At 29.9% G+C, this 15,595-nt stretch overlaps 2 protein-coding genes across 2 annotated transcripts; both read left to right on the top strand.

Annotated features, from left to right (window-relative positions):
* The first annotated feature begins 326 nt into the window (after positions 1–326).
* LOC136796370 (uncharacterized) lies at positions 327–713 on the top strand. Its single transcript, XM_067049925.1, has one exon. It carries the CDS (start codon positions 327–329, stop codon positions 711–713), a length of 387 nt encoding a protein of 128 aa, XP_066906026.1.
* Positions 714–3,404: 2,691 nt separating this feature from the next.
* LOC106681957 (splicing regulatory glutamine/lysine-rich protein 1) lies at positions 3,405–10,523 on the top strand. The gene is made up of 6 exons (XM_014422568.3): positions 3,405–3,673; positions 3,762–3,801; positions 3,879–3,926; positions 6,587–6,668; positions 7,965–8,094; positions 9,926–10,523. Exons 1-6 carry the CDS (start codon positions 3,551–3,553, stop codon positions 10,466–10,468), a joined length of 966 nt encoding a protein of 321 aa, XP_014278054.1. The 5' UTR covers positions 3,405–3,550; the 3' UTR covers positions 10,469–10,523.
* The last annotated feature ends 5,072 nt before the right edge of the window (positions 10,524–15,595 follow it).

Consider the following 15,595-nt stretch of genomic DNA (forward strand, 5'->3'; position numbering starts at 1 on the left):
TTCAGTTAAACTTCATTTTTTACGACCCTATTTTATTATTCCAACTTTTATATACAATAAAATATTACACAGTGATTACAAAACGTTTTTATATAGTTTATAGATTAAAGTTCTTTCATAACATGAATAAAGAATGTAAAAAAAGATATATCTTTCATAGTGATCAAAATGATAATATGACAGTATTAGGTCGATAACAAGTGGGCGCAACAATATTCAGCAGAACAATACTGCTTCTTGCTTACGCTGATGACATTGACATTGCTGGACGCTCTTTCCAAGCTGTCTCTGATGGATTTATGAAATTGGCTAAAGCAGCAATAAAAATGGGGCTTGAAGTGAATCCAGAAAAGACCAAATACGTGGTCACAGAGGAAATTCCAAGGCCCGGTGAAGAAATCAGGATCAGAGAATATACTTTTGGAAAAGTTCCCGAGTTTGTGTATCTTGGATCACTCATAACCCAAGACAATGTTGTTGACTCCGAAATTAAACGAAGAGTCCTATGTTATTATAGCCTCAGTCCCTATTTTAGGAGTCGTGCCTTATCTAAGGACACCAATATTTATACGTATAAAACAATTATTCGGCCAATTCTTCTGTATGGCTCGGAAATGTGGACTATCTACAAGGCTGGTGAGCATAACCTGATGGTCTTGGAGAGGAAGATTCCTTGTAAAATATTTGGAGCTGTCAAGTATGACCAGATATAGAGACGTCGAACAAATCAAGAGCTCGAAGATTTATATAAGGAACCAGACGTTGTCCAGTTTGTGAGGCTCAGTAGAGTGAGGTGGGCAGGGCATGTTGCTCGGATGGCTGAGAGTGATCTGCCAAAGAAAATAGTGACAGAGGTATTACATGGAGCAAGACGCAGACGAAGACCACGTCTTCGATGGAGTGATGGTGTGAATGGTGATGCCAGGACCATGATAGAAGTGAGGAACGGGATGGCGGCCGCACAAGATCGTAATGATTGGTGGAGGCTGATGCAGTAGGCTAGGACTCGACATCGTGTTTTGGAGCCAAATTAATAATAATAATAATAATTAGGTCGATGAAATAAAAATTTCATTTAGATCTAATAAGAGGAAATGATGAAAAAAGAACATCAACCAAAGAATAAGAATAACGTTTAACGTTCAGAATAATTATTATGCTGGATCTACACGTTTGCCACATGCGCCAAATCCAAGATGTACAAATGCTTGGTAAACAAAAGTAGCTACAAACGACGGTACCCTTGTTTTGTTCTTCTGAAATTAGTCTACTATTACATTCGATTTACTCCATCTATAATTATTCCATTTTCATTATAAAAATGAAGAAAATAAGGATATGCGAAAAGAAAGAATACATAAATATAAGAAAAGTAGGTTGTAGGTGATAAAGATAGTGCTACATAACCGATAATTTCAACCTTCTTTCTAGAATTTTTATCAAAAACTTTTTAATTAAGTACTTGGACATGTGATGACTTCATGAATATGTATTTGTGCTATAGTAAATAAAAAATAAACGGCTAAAGTTTGAAACAATGTATTTACACGGATTTTGGCTAAGATTTGAAACAATGTATTTACACCGAATCGACAGAATTTAAAAATATACAACCTTAAACAAAAGTTAATTGTTGAATTTGAAGGTTTGGGAAATTCTTTAATTATTTTAGAACACAAATAGCACAAATATTCATCTGTTGGCAGTTCTAAAACTATGCAAACTGAAAACAAACGTGTGAATGCAGTACAAGTGCCCTTTGATTTGTTCCCAAAAACCGACACTCGACGGATTGGCCGCAAATTCAGATCAGCTCGTACCAGACAATCCAAATAACTAATCCACATGTTTGACAAACGTGGAAAAGCACCTTTAGATTTTTAAATCCTGGTAGTATGGCCAGGACCATGAAATACCATGAGCATGTTTGCTAGTTGGCACAATTCCAAGACTTGTACTAAAACTTAGTAAACAAAGGAAGCAGCAAGCGTCGGTATCTACATGCTTGTTTTTTCGGTCATAACATTCGATTTAATCTATTTTTAATATAAAAAGGAACAAAATAAAGATAGGCGATATGAAAGGAAACGTAAATATCACCAATGTAGGTTATAGATGACAAAAATTCATACTAATAGTACAGAATAACCTATAAATTCAACCTTCGTTCTAGAATTTGTGTCAGAAATTTTTTAATTTAACTATCTAGACATAATGTCTTTGAATAAAACATTACATTCCTGCTATGTTAAATTAAAATTAATCTGCTAATGTTGATTAACAAGGTTTGAAACATGTATTTACACCGATCAATAGAATTTAAACACATATAACCATAAACAAGAGTTAATTATTAATTATTATAATTAATTATTATAATTAATTACTAACTCCAAATGTTCGGACATTTTTTAATTAAATAAAACACGGATAGCACAAACAGGCATCTGTTGGCAGTTCTAAAGCAATGCAAACTAAAAACAAACTGAGGATACAGCACAAGGGACCTTTGATTTGTTGCCAAAAACTGATACTCAACGTGTCGGCCGCAAATTCAGGCCAACTTGTACCAGCTAATCCAAATAACCCATCCACACGCTAGCACATGCGTGAATTTGCCATTGTTTGGCAAATGTATGGAGGGCACCTCGAGATGTGACAGCAAATTTTTGGCTAAAATCGAAAATAACCAAAAATACTACTTTATAGAATGGATTTTTCACATTTTTTTCCATTTTCTCCAAAACGGCTCCAACGATATCGATGAGCAATTACGTGGTCTTAAATATCAGGCAGGTTTCACCCTCAGTGAAATAGCCTGACAGGACTTAAATATCGAATTTCCAATAAATCTTCGAGTAAAGTATCTTTAATTATATTTGTTTGAAAAAAAATATTAAAAAACAGGTATAAATTTCATCAGTAACGTACAATGTATAAATACAAAATATTAAAGAATGTTATGAATAACAAAAGAAAAAATGGATAAGTCCAATTCGAATGGGAAGTACCGAGAATGCACCGAGACACATTCTCGAACACATGACTTTTTCGTTCTCTTTTGTTAAACTGTTATTTTCTTGACTGGAATATAATTCATATCTGTTATACCCACCTTGAGAAACCCTAAAATACGAATTTTTATAGGAACAAACAAAATTTTGTTCCTAATTTTTACCATTACTGATCTTTAGATTTTATTTTCGAAAAACACAAAATAAGGTTAATTTAGACAGGAGCCCTCTAGCAAACTCATAACTTAGGGATGCATGTAGATTAGTGAGTTGAAGTGAGTGAAAGTTATGTGATGCTTTTGTTTTATTGAAATTTGTTTTTTTCTCATTTAAACCATTCCTCATTTACTACTAGGTGTGTTTTGCGCTCTTTTGAACGAGATCGTTCAGGATCGAAGCTCTAGAACTTTCTTCAATTTGTATCATAAAGCTAGTAACGACTTCTGTCTTGGAAGAGTGTTGAGTGTTATTGTTTTTCAGGTTTTTAAGTAGTTATAATTTTAATTAGCGAAGAAAATTATGAATTAACAGTAAAAATGTATCAAAACAGGACTGCATATATAGAGGAACTTAATAATTTTATAAATTGCTCTAAAAATAGTTTTAATAATGTACTTAAAACTATAAATTGGACCAAACAATCTCTTATTTCTGGGAAGGTCATTATCTAATTTTGTTATTACTTTTTTGGATTCATTTGCGATTAAAATCTCATTTTTGTTATTAATATGTTTACTTATTCCACAGGAAGGTGAAACTCTACAAAATTCTGATGAAGATAAACCAGGTAATTCTTACCTTAATTTGTATATAGTTCTTGTTGACAATTGCCTTACTTTATTGATCAACTTGTTTGTATTTTAGTTGCTGACCAAGGTGTATTGGTGATGAAAGAAGAAAATCTTGTTGAAGGTAATTTATTTTTTTAAAAAACTTATAATTTAACTTTAAGATATTGATTAACTTTTTTGTATTATTAAATGTGTATAACATTCTATTACCAAAAGCATCTAATTAACAAGTAGTTTATCAGTGTTATTATTATTGTTCTCATTAATAAAAAAATACTGTTGAAACATCAATAACGGTTGATTATAGATCTATTTGTGTTGTTTCTTAAGATGTGTTTACCCTGACATGTTACAAATTACATTGTTCTCGATAAAATATTAATCATTGTTATCAATGTTATCTGTAGGGTAATCACACCTTTATAGGCTAATTTTCCGACTCCATATTTATTGTTATAACTGGAAAGCTGACTCCTGCATTGCAAACTATCTATATTGGCTAATCATTAATTCATACGGTTTCTGGTGTTTATTTCTGTTTCTCAATATATGATAGTTAATGGGAAAAAATTATTAATAGCATTCATCAAGTATTTATAGGGAATCATCAATAATTTTTAGGGAATGTTAAAATTAAAATATACCCAATTTTTATCATGAAAATTTGTTCAGTTGTATCCACTTGGAAGTTGTTTCTCTCTCAAGCTAGCAAAAATATACTCATTTAATACATTATCTAATACTGTCACTAAGTATAGATGATATTTTGCACTACTACAAACGGGTATCTGCATTACACCAGATAGTTAACAGCTTTATAGCTATCGAGTTCTACTTGGACAAAAGATAAATCCAGTAAGGATTATCCTTGCAGTTAATTTTACCCAGTTTAGACTGTTATAGAAATAATATTTGTACAATGAGTACCAATTCATAAGTATTCTGCACAGATGACGAGTCATACTGACTTCACCATACATTGAATTCTGGAAGTAGCCAAGTTTATAAGTTTACAGATTTGACTCATCTCAATACTGAAATTCACTTTCACAAATTTATTTTTGGGAAGTTATCACTGAACATTACTATAAAACAATCAAAGTTTTACATTTTCATTTTTATATTATAGTTGCTATTATGGATGACAAAAGAGTTGGCATTTATATTTTTTGGATATGGGGATGCAAAAGTATATAATGAAAACTATGTTTCTAATTCATATAAATCTGAATAAAGTAGTTTAGGGTTTGAGAACCTTAAAACATTCAAACTTAGTGGTATAGAGAATTAAATGCAAACATTATTTTAACGTTAATTAGTTGTTTGTAATGTAAAACCTCATATCACAGTAATGTAACTTTCTTTTAATATTTTAATTTGTGGTAAGAATTATTGGAATCTTGTATTAAAGATTAAATGCTTTTTGTACCTCTTCAACTGATGGAAGTTTTTCTCTTTATCATTTATAATTGACGACGTTCTGTGGATTTCGTTTATAGTGAAATAAGATCTGCTATTTGTGCAGTACTCTTGTGTAGTTGTACTCTTAAGTATTAGTTACAGTTAAAAAAAAAGTATAAGAAAAAGTAACTGATTTTAACTTAACCTAAAATTACATAAATATACTCTTATGAACTGGTAGGTTTTATCGGACACATACTTAGCTACTTTTTAGATTTATAGTGTGTAAGGCAGGGCGCCCTATCTGTGTGGGGTACTTCTGAATTAGTATCATTACATATTAGTCCCCTGTAATCATTTAAAAATAAATATACAAATACAATTATTTTAATATGAAAAAAATAAAACAAATGACAATAGTTAAGTGAAAATATAGGAATAAAATGCCTTATAAAAGTTGTAAAAAGGCAGATTTTTAAAAATTATGATTGGTTTGGGATGGTACTTATGTAGTATTATTGAAATATTAGTAGGTATGTATATTTGTTTTGAAATTATATCAATCGCTCATACATTTTTTTAAATTTTGCAAATCAGGAGCCAGCAAATGTATTCTGGAATGTTAGCAAAGTTTTAATCATGCCTTTTACTACTCTAAATTATATATCTTATATTAGCTTATGTTTGGAATTTAATTTTCCTGTTTCTTTAATTCTTTATTAAAATATGTTGAGAACTTATATAGGCATGTTTTATAAAAAAAAAAAATTTCTTATGGAATGTGATTCGTACATAAAATTTCAAGCCTTCTGTAGGGTTATGTGAGTAATTTTTTTCAAATTGATTTATAGTACATCGATAAATATGATGTAAATATTTTTCTCACATTCCATGAAATTGAGTTAATTTTGTTTTTATTTTATTGCCTTTTTTCTACAATTATTGATAACAAAGGCTTCTCATTATCATATTTAGTTGTATTTCATATTCAATAGTAAATGTATACTTTTTAATGATAATTATTTTTTAAGTTTTTGCTCACAATTTTGTATTAATCAGATATTCAATAGAGGTTTATTTAAAATTCTATCCAGTTTATTTTATAATGGACAGTCACTAAATTAATTTATTTGCATTCCTAATATTATAAAATGATACTGAAAATAATTGCTAATAATTACTGGTGTATTTCTTATAGGTCAAGTTTACATTTTGGATATGCATTATGGAAATCCTCTTCGAACTATATCCTTTTTACAACACTCATATCCTTTATTAATCTATCTTTATTTTGCTTCTGCTGTTTTATATTTTTATAGAAACAAGTTGGATGTATAATTTTATTATTATATTTCTGTTGTCCTTTTAAATTATGCCTAGGCCTTAACAATGAGTCAGGTGGAGGTGATCATCTCTACAATGATATAGTTGCATCTCTACTGGCTCCTGAGCAACCAGTAATGTAAGTTACTTTCAATTTTATTTTTTTATTACATAGTATTGTATATATTATATATTGTATTTATTCAAAATACATGGTTACCAATAGAAACGGTGGATCATGTATATATTTAAGTATTTAGGTTCTATAAATGCAGGAAAAGCTTGTTATTTTTCAATTTCGAAATTGCCTAGCTTCTGCCTTCTGTCCAAAAACTTAAAAGTTAGAATTTACTAAACTCTTATCCTTTCCACTGTTCTTTATGAATTTGAAATATGGCCTCTTACTCTCAGGGAAGAACAGTGCCTAAAGGTTTTTGAAAATGAAGTATTTTATAAAATATTTGGGCATAAAAAGGATGAGTTAACTTCAGCTTCCTGACCAAAGCGATGTTCAATCTTTACATAAAACCTAATGTGTACGGCTACAGGCTATATTACACACACATTTTTCTGTTAGATATTGTCCGAATTTCTCTAAAGTGCTGCTGGCTTTCCTCTTTAAATAGTAGTCGATTTACGCCTTAGAAATCATTTGCTGGCTTAAAAGAGACTTTTGTAATAAATTTTTTTTAAAAGTTTTTGTTTCAAAACCCTCCATTACCAGGTTTATTTATTTATTTTTAAAATTAAGATGTCGTTTTTTTGAAGAAAAAAAACTACAATATTTTCAATATTCTATATTTGTATGTTTCAGGTTTCCCTATGTTCTAGTATTATAATTATAACTATATTATGTTGGAATATAATTTTATATGGTTATCACCCAATTCCACATTTTGTTTTTATTCTGGATTTTATTTCCTAGGAAGTTGTTTATTATTTTTTTGAAGACGTTGATGTGAAAAATCCTTTAGAATATTATCAATATTGTATATTTGTTTGTACAACGTTAAGGGTTTCTCCATCTTCCCTATCCTAGGAAATAAAATCTAGAATAAAAATAAAATATGGCATTGGGTGATAGCCATATGAAAAAGGTAGAAGTAGAATACATAAGAAAACTACAAGAAACTATATTCCAACATAATATAGTTAGAATTATAGTTTTAGAAGATAGGGAAACTGAAACGTTGTACAAACAAATTTAGAAGATTAAAAATATTGTAAATTAAGTTTATTTTTCACCTCCACATTGTACTAAAAAGAACAAACAACTTCCTAGGAAAAAATAAAATCAATAGCCTAATATCTATGTATTTGAATACTGTTATCACTTAAATCCTTCCATGTTCCTTTCTCAAAAGATCCATATGGGTATGGTGAAAATGCTTATCCTTCCCCTATAAGATAATAATAAGAATGCATATTGTTCTAGAAAATCTGATCAGAAAGATGAAGACAAAGCAGCAGCATTAGTACAGCTTTTGAAGATGGAAAGAGATGCGAAGCGGAGAAGAATCAGCTATAAAAACAAAGTACACACCAAGAATAAATCTCATACTGAGGTAAGCATGGAGATTAATTCACATTATTTTTATAATAGCAGTTTAGTAATATATTGTTTATATGGCTTATAATTTTCTGATGATACTATAATTGTCCTGATCCAGTAGATCCCCACTTAAACGTTATAAAATAAGTAAATAAATGAAGTTCTTAGAAAATACTAGTTCAGTATAACAAAACATAAAACTGCCTCTGTGACTACTATTAAAAGCCACCATAGTCAATGTACCCTATTATATTTCCAACGAAACACTACACCATGACCACCATATTCCTCGCCTCCTTGACCTAATACACCCGTTTTTCAAAATTTTTCTGAACCATTCCAATCATATGAATCTTTTTTGTTCAATCCTTATCCAGTTTTACTCGTCCTTATTATCCAACTCGAAGACTGAAACAGTTGTGGTCGTTAAATCTACTTTAAAATAAAGTTGACAGTTGGGGTTCTAGGAATGGCCAGATCCTTTATTCATGTTCAGAGTGTTTGTGGCTTAAAGACCCTTACTCAGCCTCCATTGGATTGGGTTCTGTGATATAGCAAGTTATTGGGCTGGGGCCTCAAAAGCTTTGCCCCTCATGCATGGGTGATAGAGTTGGTTAGGGGTCATCAGACTAAGTGTTTAAATATTATTAATATAGTATGGACTTTGATATATTGTCATTTTTATTTATTTTATTTTGTGTTTATTTATGTACTTATTTTGTTTTTTTATATTGATATTTATTTATTATTCTTTTTTTATTAGAACCTGGCAGATAAAAATATTCATCATCAATCAACAATTTAAAATAAAAATTACTAAAAACTTCTTCATTTAATGAAATCATATTTCCAAAGAATTTTTTATTTTTTTATTTTTATTGGTTTATTAAATTAACTTACTGGTCTTGTAAAGTAAATTAATATACATACCAACTGTATATTAACTCATGTGTTGTTAAATTTTATTTTTTCTTTTATACAGATTAAATGAAAGTGTCTCAGTTGTTACTTAGTTGGGTGTGTTAGGGTTCTACTGTGATTAGACTCTAACTCAAAAATCGACATTGGAGAAATAATTTCTGTTTAGATTATTATTAGAACTTAAAAATTAGATAAAACTTTAAGAAAAAAGAAACTAGAAACATTTTTGTTCTGTCTTTTTCAAAACTTTTTCAGTTAAGTGAGCATTGGAAACTAAATAGAAGCTAATTTTAAAAAATAGTGTAGTGTACTATTTATTAGTGTTAAATTTCTAACCAAAATTTCTTTTAGAATATTGCTTTATCTTGCTGTCATATAAAGGTGATAATCTTAGGACTCCAATTATAAAAAATTTTTCCCGTAAAATGATTTGTTCATAATATCGTTACTTGTAAAATGTAAAATACAAAAACTTTTTAAATTTGGTAACAACAATTATTGAGCAGAGAGAAACAGTTACACAAGGTTCACTTGTTGCAGGCTGGTATTCGCCAAAATAATCACTCAGGTCTAAGACTGTCTGCGCACAGGTTATTTTTGTGGAGAAACTTTTTAGTGATATAAACAAGTGAATCTTCTGTTGATGTCTTTCCTTGCTTAACTATTGTTTTTGCTGTATTTACCAAAATTTTTTTTTTTTTATTTTTATTATGAACATTTTATAAAAATCATTTTGCTGAGTATAGAATTTTTCATAACTGAAGTAAAAAAAAATACTACCTTTGTTTGATAACAAGATGATGAAATATTCTGAAAAATATTCATTTTTCCATTTGTTTATCTAGTGAAAAAAAAAATATTAATATATTATTAAAAAAAAATTATAATAAACTGAATAATATAGTTTTATTTCTTTTACTTAGGTACTGAGGGAGGTTTTAGAAGAGCAGATGTTAACTATAACCGAAGGAAGTGGAAATGATTCAGCTGTAGCCAACAGTGATAGGCTTCAGCCATCTTCGAGTCAGGCACAGGAACTAATTGCAATATGCCCACCTCAAGGAAACCCACATCTGGCTTGGCTTGATATTTTGGAGAAAGGCGAGGGTGATAGGCACCAATCAGACAGCCAGGCCAGAACACACAAGTCTGAACGTAGCAGTCATAATAGGCATTCTGATGATCAGAAAGAGAGGTTTAGGTACGATGAAGTAAAGGAAAGGAAAAAGGATCGAAAAGATAGGAAAAGGAAAGAGGAAGATCATGACAAGCATAGGAAAAGGAAAGAGGAAGATCATGACAAGCATCGGGATAGAGAAAAAAGGAAAGAGCGGGATGATATGGACAGAAACTATGAGGACAGGCATCACAAGAAGAAGAAAAAGAGAAGTACATCACATAGCCCTCGGCCTGATGTTTCTAATCATCACAGGCATAAGTCCAAGCATAAAAAGAAAAAGCATTAAATTTTGCATTTTTATTCTTGTATAGTTGTATATAAATAAATAATTTTTATCATTACTAATTTTGTATCATTGCTTTTCCTTCATTCTGAGTGGGTAATCTATGACTCAGGCAAACTGTTCCATGAGTCATGAACACAACCATAAATCTCTTTGTATTTATACACCAATTTTCTATCCCCAAAAGGTTCAATTTATATCATAATATTATTATAAATATTTAGTGATTTTCTTTTTTTCTCCTTTTCAAAATTTTTCTTTATTTTAAAATTATTTACACTAAACCGATGTTTTGGAGTCTTCAGGGTACTTCTATAAATTTGAAAAACGATGCAACTATAAGAACCTATTTAACAGTTATTATTTAAACATTAATTAAAATGTCATATAAATGGCCCCATTATAACATTAATATCCTGTCTTTTCCTAGCTTCCTAAGTCTAAAATACATAAATTGTACATCATTTTTTATTTAAATAACATTCTGGGAAATCGCAAGCTCACTCTTCGGTATCTTTACGCACTGAAATTGACCTTCGTCCTAATCCTTGCTATGTTTACATTTTGCTGAGCCTTCCACATATTTATCAGTTCTTGTTTTTGTTCATATCCTATTTTCGAATAAAGGAATATGGTCCGGGTGCGGTAAAAAAAACTCAAATAGTAGATGATTATACTATGTGGGGTGAAACGTTGGCTCAATAAAATTGTATAATTATCTACTATTTGAGGAGAAGATGGTCCAGACCATCTTCTCCTCATTTATCATCCGCGGTCAACTATCTCTCATAATTATGTATCTACTATTTGAGTTTTTTTGACCGCACCCGGACCATATTCCATTCATCTATACACAATCAATAATCTTCCAGTATATCCTATTTTCATTTTACTTACTACTACACCATTATTTTTTTTCATTTTATCATAAGTTGAAGTTATTAATGATGTCTGTACAATGGCTCTTCAATTTTACAGTAAATCTGTAACTGAGGGAAACTGTTCCACGAGTCATGAACCACAACCAGAAATCCCTGCCATGAAAAAGTGGAAGTTCATTTTATGAAGCCACAAAAATCTCCATCTATGTTAATTAGACCTTGGCCATTACTTTTTTCTTTTGCTGATAATCGAATCACTCACCACAGTGAATAAATGGTTCTAATCTTATATCGGAATAGAAAAATTTTAATTATATCTGCTCTCTCTACAATTCGCAGTAAGGATTTTTGTTGTGGTTCTGGGAGGGTTTTATCACAAAAGAACCAAGAGAGTTTATTGCACTAAACCATGCTCTCCTAACAAACTGTTGTGAATCAGGGAAGGTTTTCTTACAATAGAACAAAGAGTATATGTTGCACTAATGGGCGCTACCGGATAACAGTTCCAAAACAAAGTAACAGTTTAACTGTCTATCGAACCGAAGCAATATTGCTATCAGCAGTGCGATGTTATTCAAAATTATATTTACAAAGTATTTAGGTTAAAAATAAACAACTTTAATTTCAAATTAAATAATAAAATTTTTTACTACAATTTTTTCTTGAAGAGTTAGGTCTGATATATTTATACTCAACCTCAAGTGGGGAATAAGACTGCTATTTGATTAATTAATTATCGATTCCATCTTGAAGACTGAATTTAATATTGTGATATATTACTTAGAGCTGACCTCTATAACCATCGTTGGGCCAATGTATACAGTTAATATTCTTCCCATTACTTAAAAAGTTAATTTTTACATTCTGTTCTTAACATTTTAGGAATTAATGTTTCACTATACTCAATAATTTGCATAAAAAAATCTTTCTAGTATTTTTTTATTCTAAAAAATATCTTTACCAAAAGTCAATATTTTGGTGTTGTATACCATTATACTGGCACTCATTTCTTTTTTACGTATATCCTTAATTGAAGGGGTAAGTAGATGAAGGGGCTATGTAACAATTTTTTTTATTTTTTCAATCTTTAGTATGAAGGGGGTAGGTGTCTATAGCTAATGTGAGATACTCTAACCTCAAAATCTAATTAATAACTGAGATACCTAGACGGAGAAGGGGCTATGTATACTTCAAAATATAACAAGCTCCAACAAAAAAAAAAAATTACATTTTGAATGGAATATGGTCCGGATGCGGTAAAAAAAAACTCAAATAGTAAATAATTATACTATTTTATTGAGCCAACGTTGTAGGGCTTCGTCAGGGCTAAAAAAGATACAAACACTATAGTTACAACAAGGAAAAAAGAAAAAACATAAGTGTAAAATAACAGGGGTATAAAATGAAAAGTAAGATATAAAAAGAAAAATTAAAGGTTGTAAATAGTAAATGAAAAGGGTAATAGTAACAGATAGATAAGAGAAGAAATATTAAAGAAAGTACAAATAAAGAGATGAAAAAAATACAAATCAAATGAGACAGAATGCATACCTGTTTTGATGGCAGTCAAAGACAAAGTGACAGTTTGTATTGGGAGGAGTGGGGATGGCAGTTATGCCACAATAACAAAAATAATTTGTAAAGTAAACATAGTAAAAAAGTATTTAAATTAGGTGAACAATAAATGGTAATATACATAATAGGGGGAGAACAAATATTAATAAAAAAAAAAAAGATAGAAAAATAAATGAAACAAACAAATGAAAAGTAAAGCATAAAATAATGGGATACAATGTGTGTAAGTGATTAAGAAACAAAATATACCAAATGAGCGGGGATACAGAAAAGTGTAAAATATAATAGAAAATTAATAATAAAGTAATTAATATAAGTACACTTAAGAAGATAACACATGAATATAAATTAAAAGATAGATACATGAATATAAATGAAACAGGAAGGATAGTGAATATAAAAATAATTAAAAAAAAAGAAAACAAAATTGAATTTTGTTTTCTTAAAATTTACTATTTGTTACACAACCCCTCCATCCACTAATCCCCTTCAATTAAATCCTACACTCCAAAATCATCATTAGTAAATCCACCTAATATTTTGTCATTATTTTATTTTTAAAAAAACTTATAATTTGACAGTTATGGATGGGTTTTAGTGTAACATTTCAAACTCCTAGCAACAGTTAAATTAAAATCTGTACCACTACAACAGGGTTTTACTGAAGGGTCAGGGGTTTAGTACTTCGTAAGGAAATACTGTTCCTAGACCAATGGTAGTGAAAGGAGGTGATTTGGTCACAATCACGCTCGACCACTAGATTTTTACCCAATAAGGATACCAAATTTATGAGGCTAGGAGGACTCCAGAACCCACAAGGTTGACTCACGGCTACAGTGTAACAGAAAACAATTTTCCGCCCAGCTGGATTCAAACTCGGGTCCTTGGAGTTAGTAGTATCGTGCCATACCATGGTGCCACTGCGCTCCTCTAAATTATAAATATTTTATTTAAAAATTACAAAGTATTATGTAAATTTATTAATGATCAATTAGGAATGTTGGGTGTATTCAAGGACACGTGAAAGAAACATACAAGTGTAAAAGAAATATATGCAAATGTAATCGTGACGATGGAGCTCAACTCTAAAACCGTTGGTATGATGACTTTTATTGTTAGGAATTTTTTTTTTAGTAAACAATTACTTGAAAGATTTTTTCTACACAAGTTATTCAATAGGGGTGTTTATGATAGTTTAACATGTTAAAGCGTGTTAAATGGAGAAATATTTCATTCTTTTAGCTTGTTAAAAAGATATAACATTTACCACGGTTGAGAATCAGTTAATAGGTCTATTAAATGTAGAATGATGTCACACAACAGATCAGCTAGCTCCACACCATTTTATCTTTTATTGTTTTGATAGCGTGGCTGCTCGTAATTTGTGTGAGGCTTGTGTTTTTTTTGAGACGTTTTCAAAAATAATAATGGAATGGATAAAGCTAATAATTAGAATATTCTGGAAGGAAAGATTACAAAACAAGTTGTCTAGAAAATCCGCTAGGAGCTCCTCTGCATTTAACATATAACATGGATTTTAAATTGGGCTGCTCTCGATACTAGGGGTATTCATGACCTTTAGTTTAACATGTCAAAGCGTGTTAAATGGAGAAAAATTTCCATCTTTTACCATGTTAAAACGATATAACATTTAACATGGTTGAGTGTCTGTTATTAGATAGAGAATGACGTTACGCAACAGATCAGCTGAGCTCGTCATCATTTGGTTACTTGCTTGTAGTTTGTGTTTTGATTGTTTTGGATGTTTTTATAACTAATAAAGCAATAGATGATAATAATAATAATGTAATGACAGTTGTCAATCAGGACATCTTGTTTATCTTCCTCTCAAGCTAGAAGATCAACAAGACACTCAGTAGCCAAACTTTCAATTTTAACTTAATTTAGGCATGTTGTATTACTTTAATCAAAACTTATAAGTAAATAATAACATGAAGTTTTGGAAGGAAAGGTTATAGAACAAGCTGCACAGAAAATCCGCTAGGAGCTCTTATGCATTTAGCATTTAACATGACTTTAAATAGGGCTGCTCACAATCCTATAACATGCTCAAAATCATATAACATTTAACATGGTAAAACATTAGCATTTTGCATTTAACACAACATCATGGATACCCCTATTATACTTCTAATATTTAGTTTGTTAAAACTTTTTATATTTAACACATCATTAATACCCCTAATAAGAGAAATAGCCAATCTCTTCCAAATAATATCATTTATATAGATATTTAATTAATTTTACTATTATAAAAAATGTAGTAAGAAGTACTTACATATTTGTTATTTCCATTTCTTTATAGGTCTTTTAGTTGACAGAATATCCAACTCCATAAAAGCAGTCAGCATTTTCAATATTTATTCTATTATAATTTAACATTTTATAAATGGAGAAGTATATTAATTTAAGGGAAATGTTATATTTCTATTATACTTTAGTTTCAGAAAAAGGTAAGAATTTTCAAGGTAAAATATTATAAGAAAGTTTCTAAAAAACTGTTGAATTGGATTTAGTCATTCAGTCAACTAAAGGCTCAAGTTATTTTATTATCAATTCATCTGGTCTTATAAATTTTATGAATACCAATAAAATAAATAATAAAGGCTATGTTTATTTTATTAATCAAATATAGCAATACGTAGCACTTATA

This window comes from Halyomorpha halys, unplaced genomic scaffold, assembly GCF_000696795.3.
Source record: "Halyomorpha halys isolate HHAL.00 unplaced genomic scaffold, Hhal_1.1 Scaffold21.1, whole genome shotgun sequence".
Lineage (NCBI taxonomy): Eukaryota > Metazoa > Arthropoda > Insecta > Hemiptera > Pentatomidae > Halyomorpha > Halyomorpha halys.

Bases quoted from the DNA above. Each gene is read 5' to 3' on its own strand.
- LOC136796370 (XM_067049925.1), top strand. From the start codon at position 327: ATGGGGCTTGAAGTGAATCCAGAAAAGACCAAATACGTGGTCACAGAG.
- LOC106681957 (XM_014422568.3), top strand. From the start codon at position 3,551: ATGTATCAAAACAGGACTGCATATATAGAGGAACTTAATAATTTTATA. The intron at 3,674-3,761 runs GTCATTATCTAA...CTTATTCCACAG, and splicing joins AATCTCTTATTTCTGGGAAG to GAAGGTGAAACTCTACAAAA. The intron at 3,927-6,586 runs GTAATTTATTTT...AATTATGCCTAG, and splicing joins AGAAGAAAATCTTGTTGAAG to GCCTTAACAATGAGTCAGGT.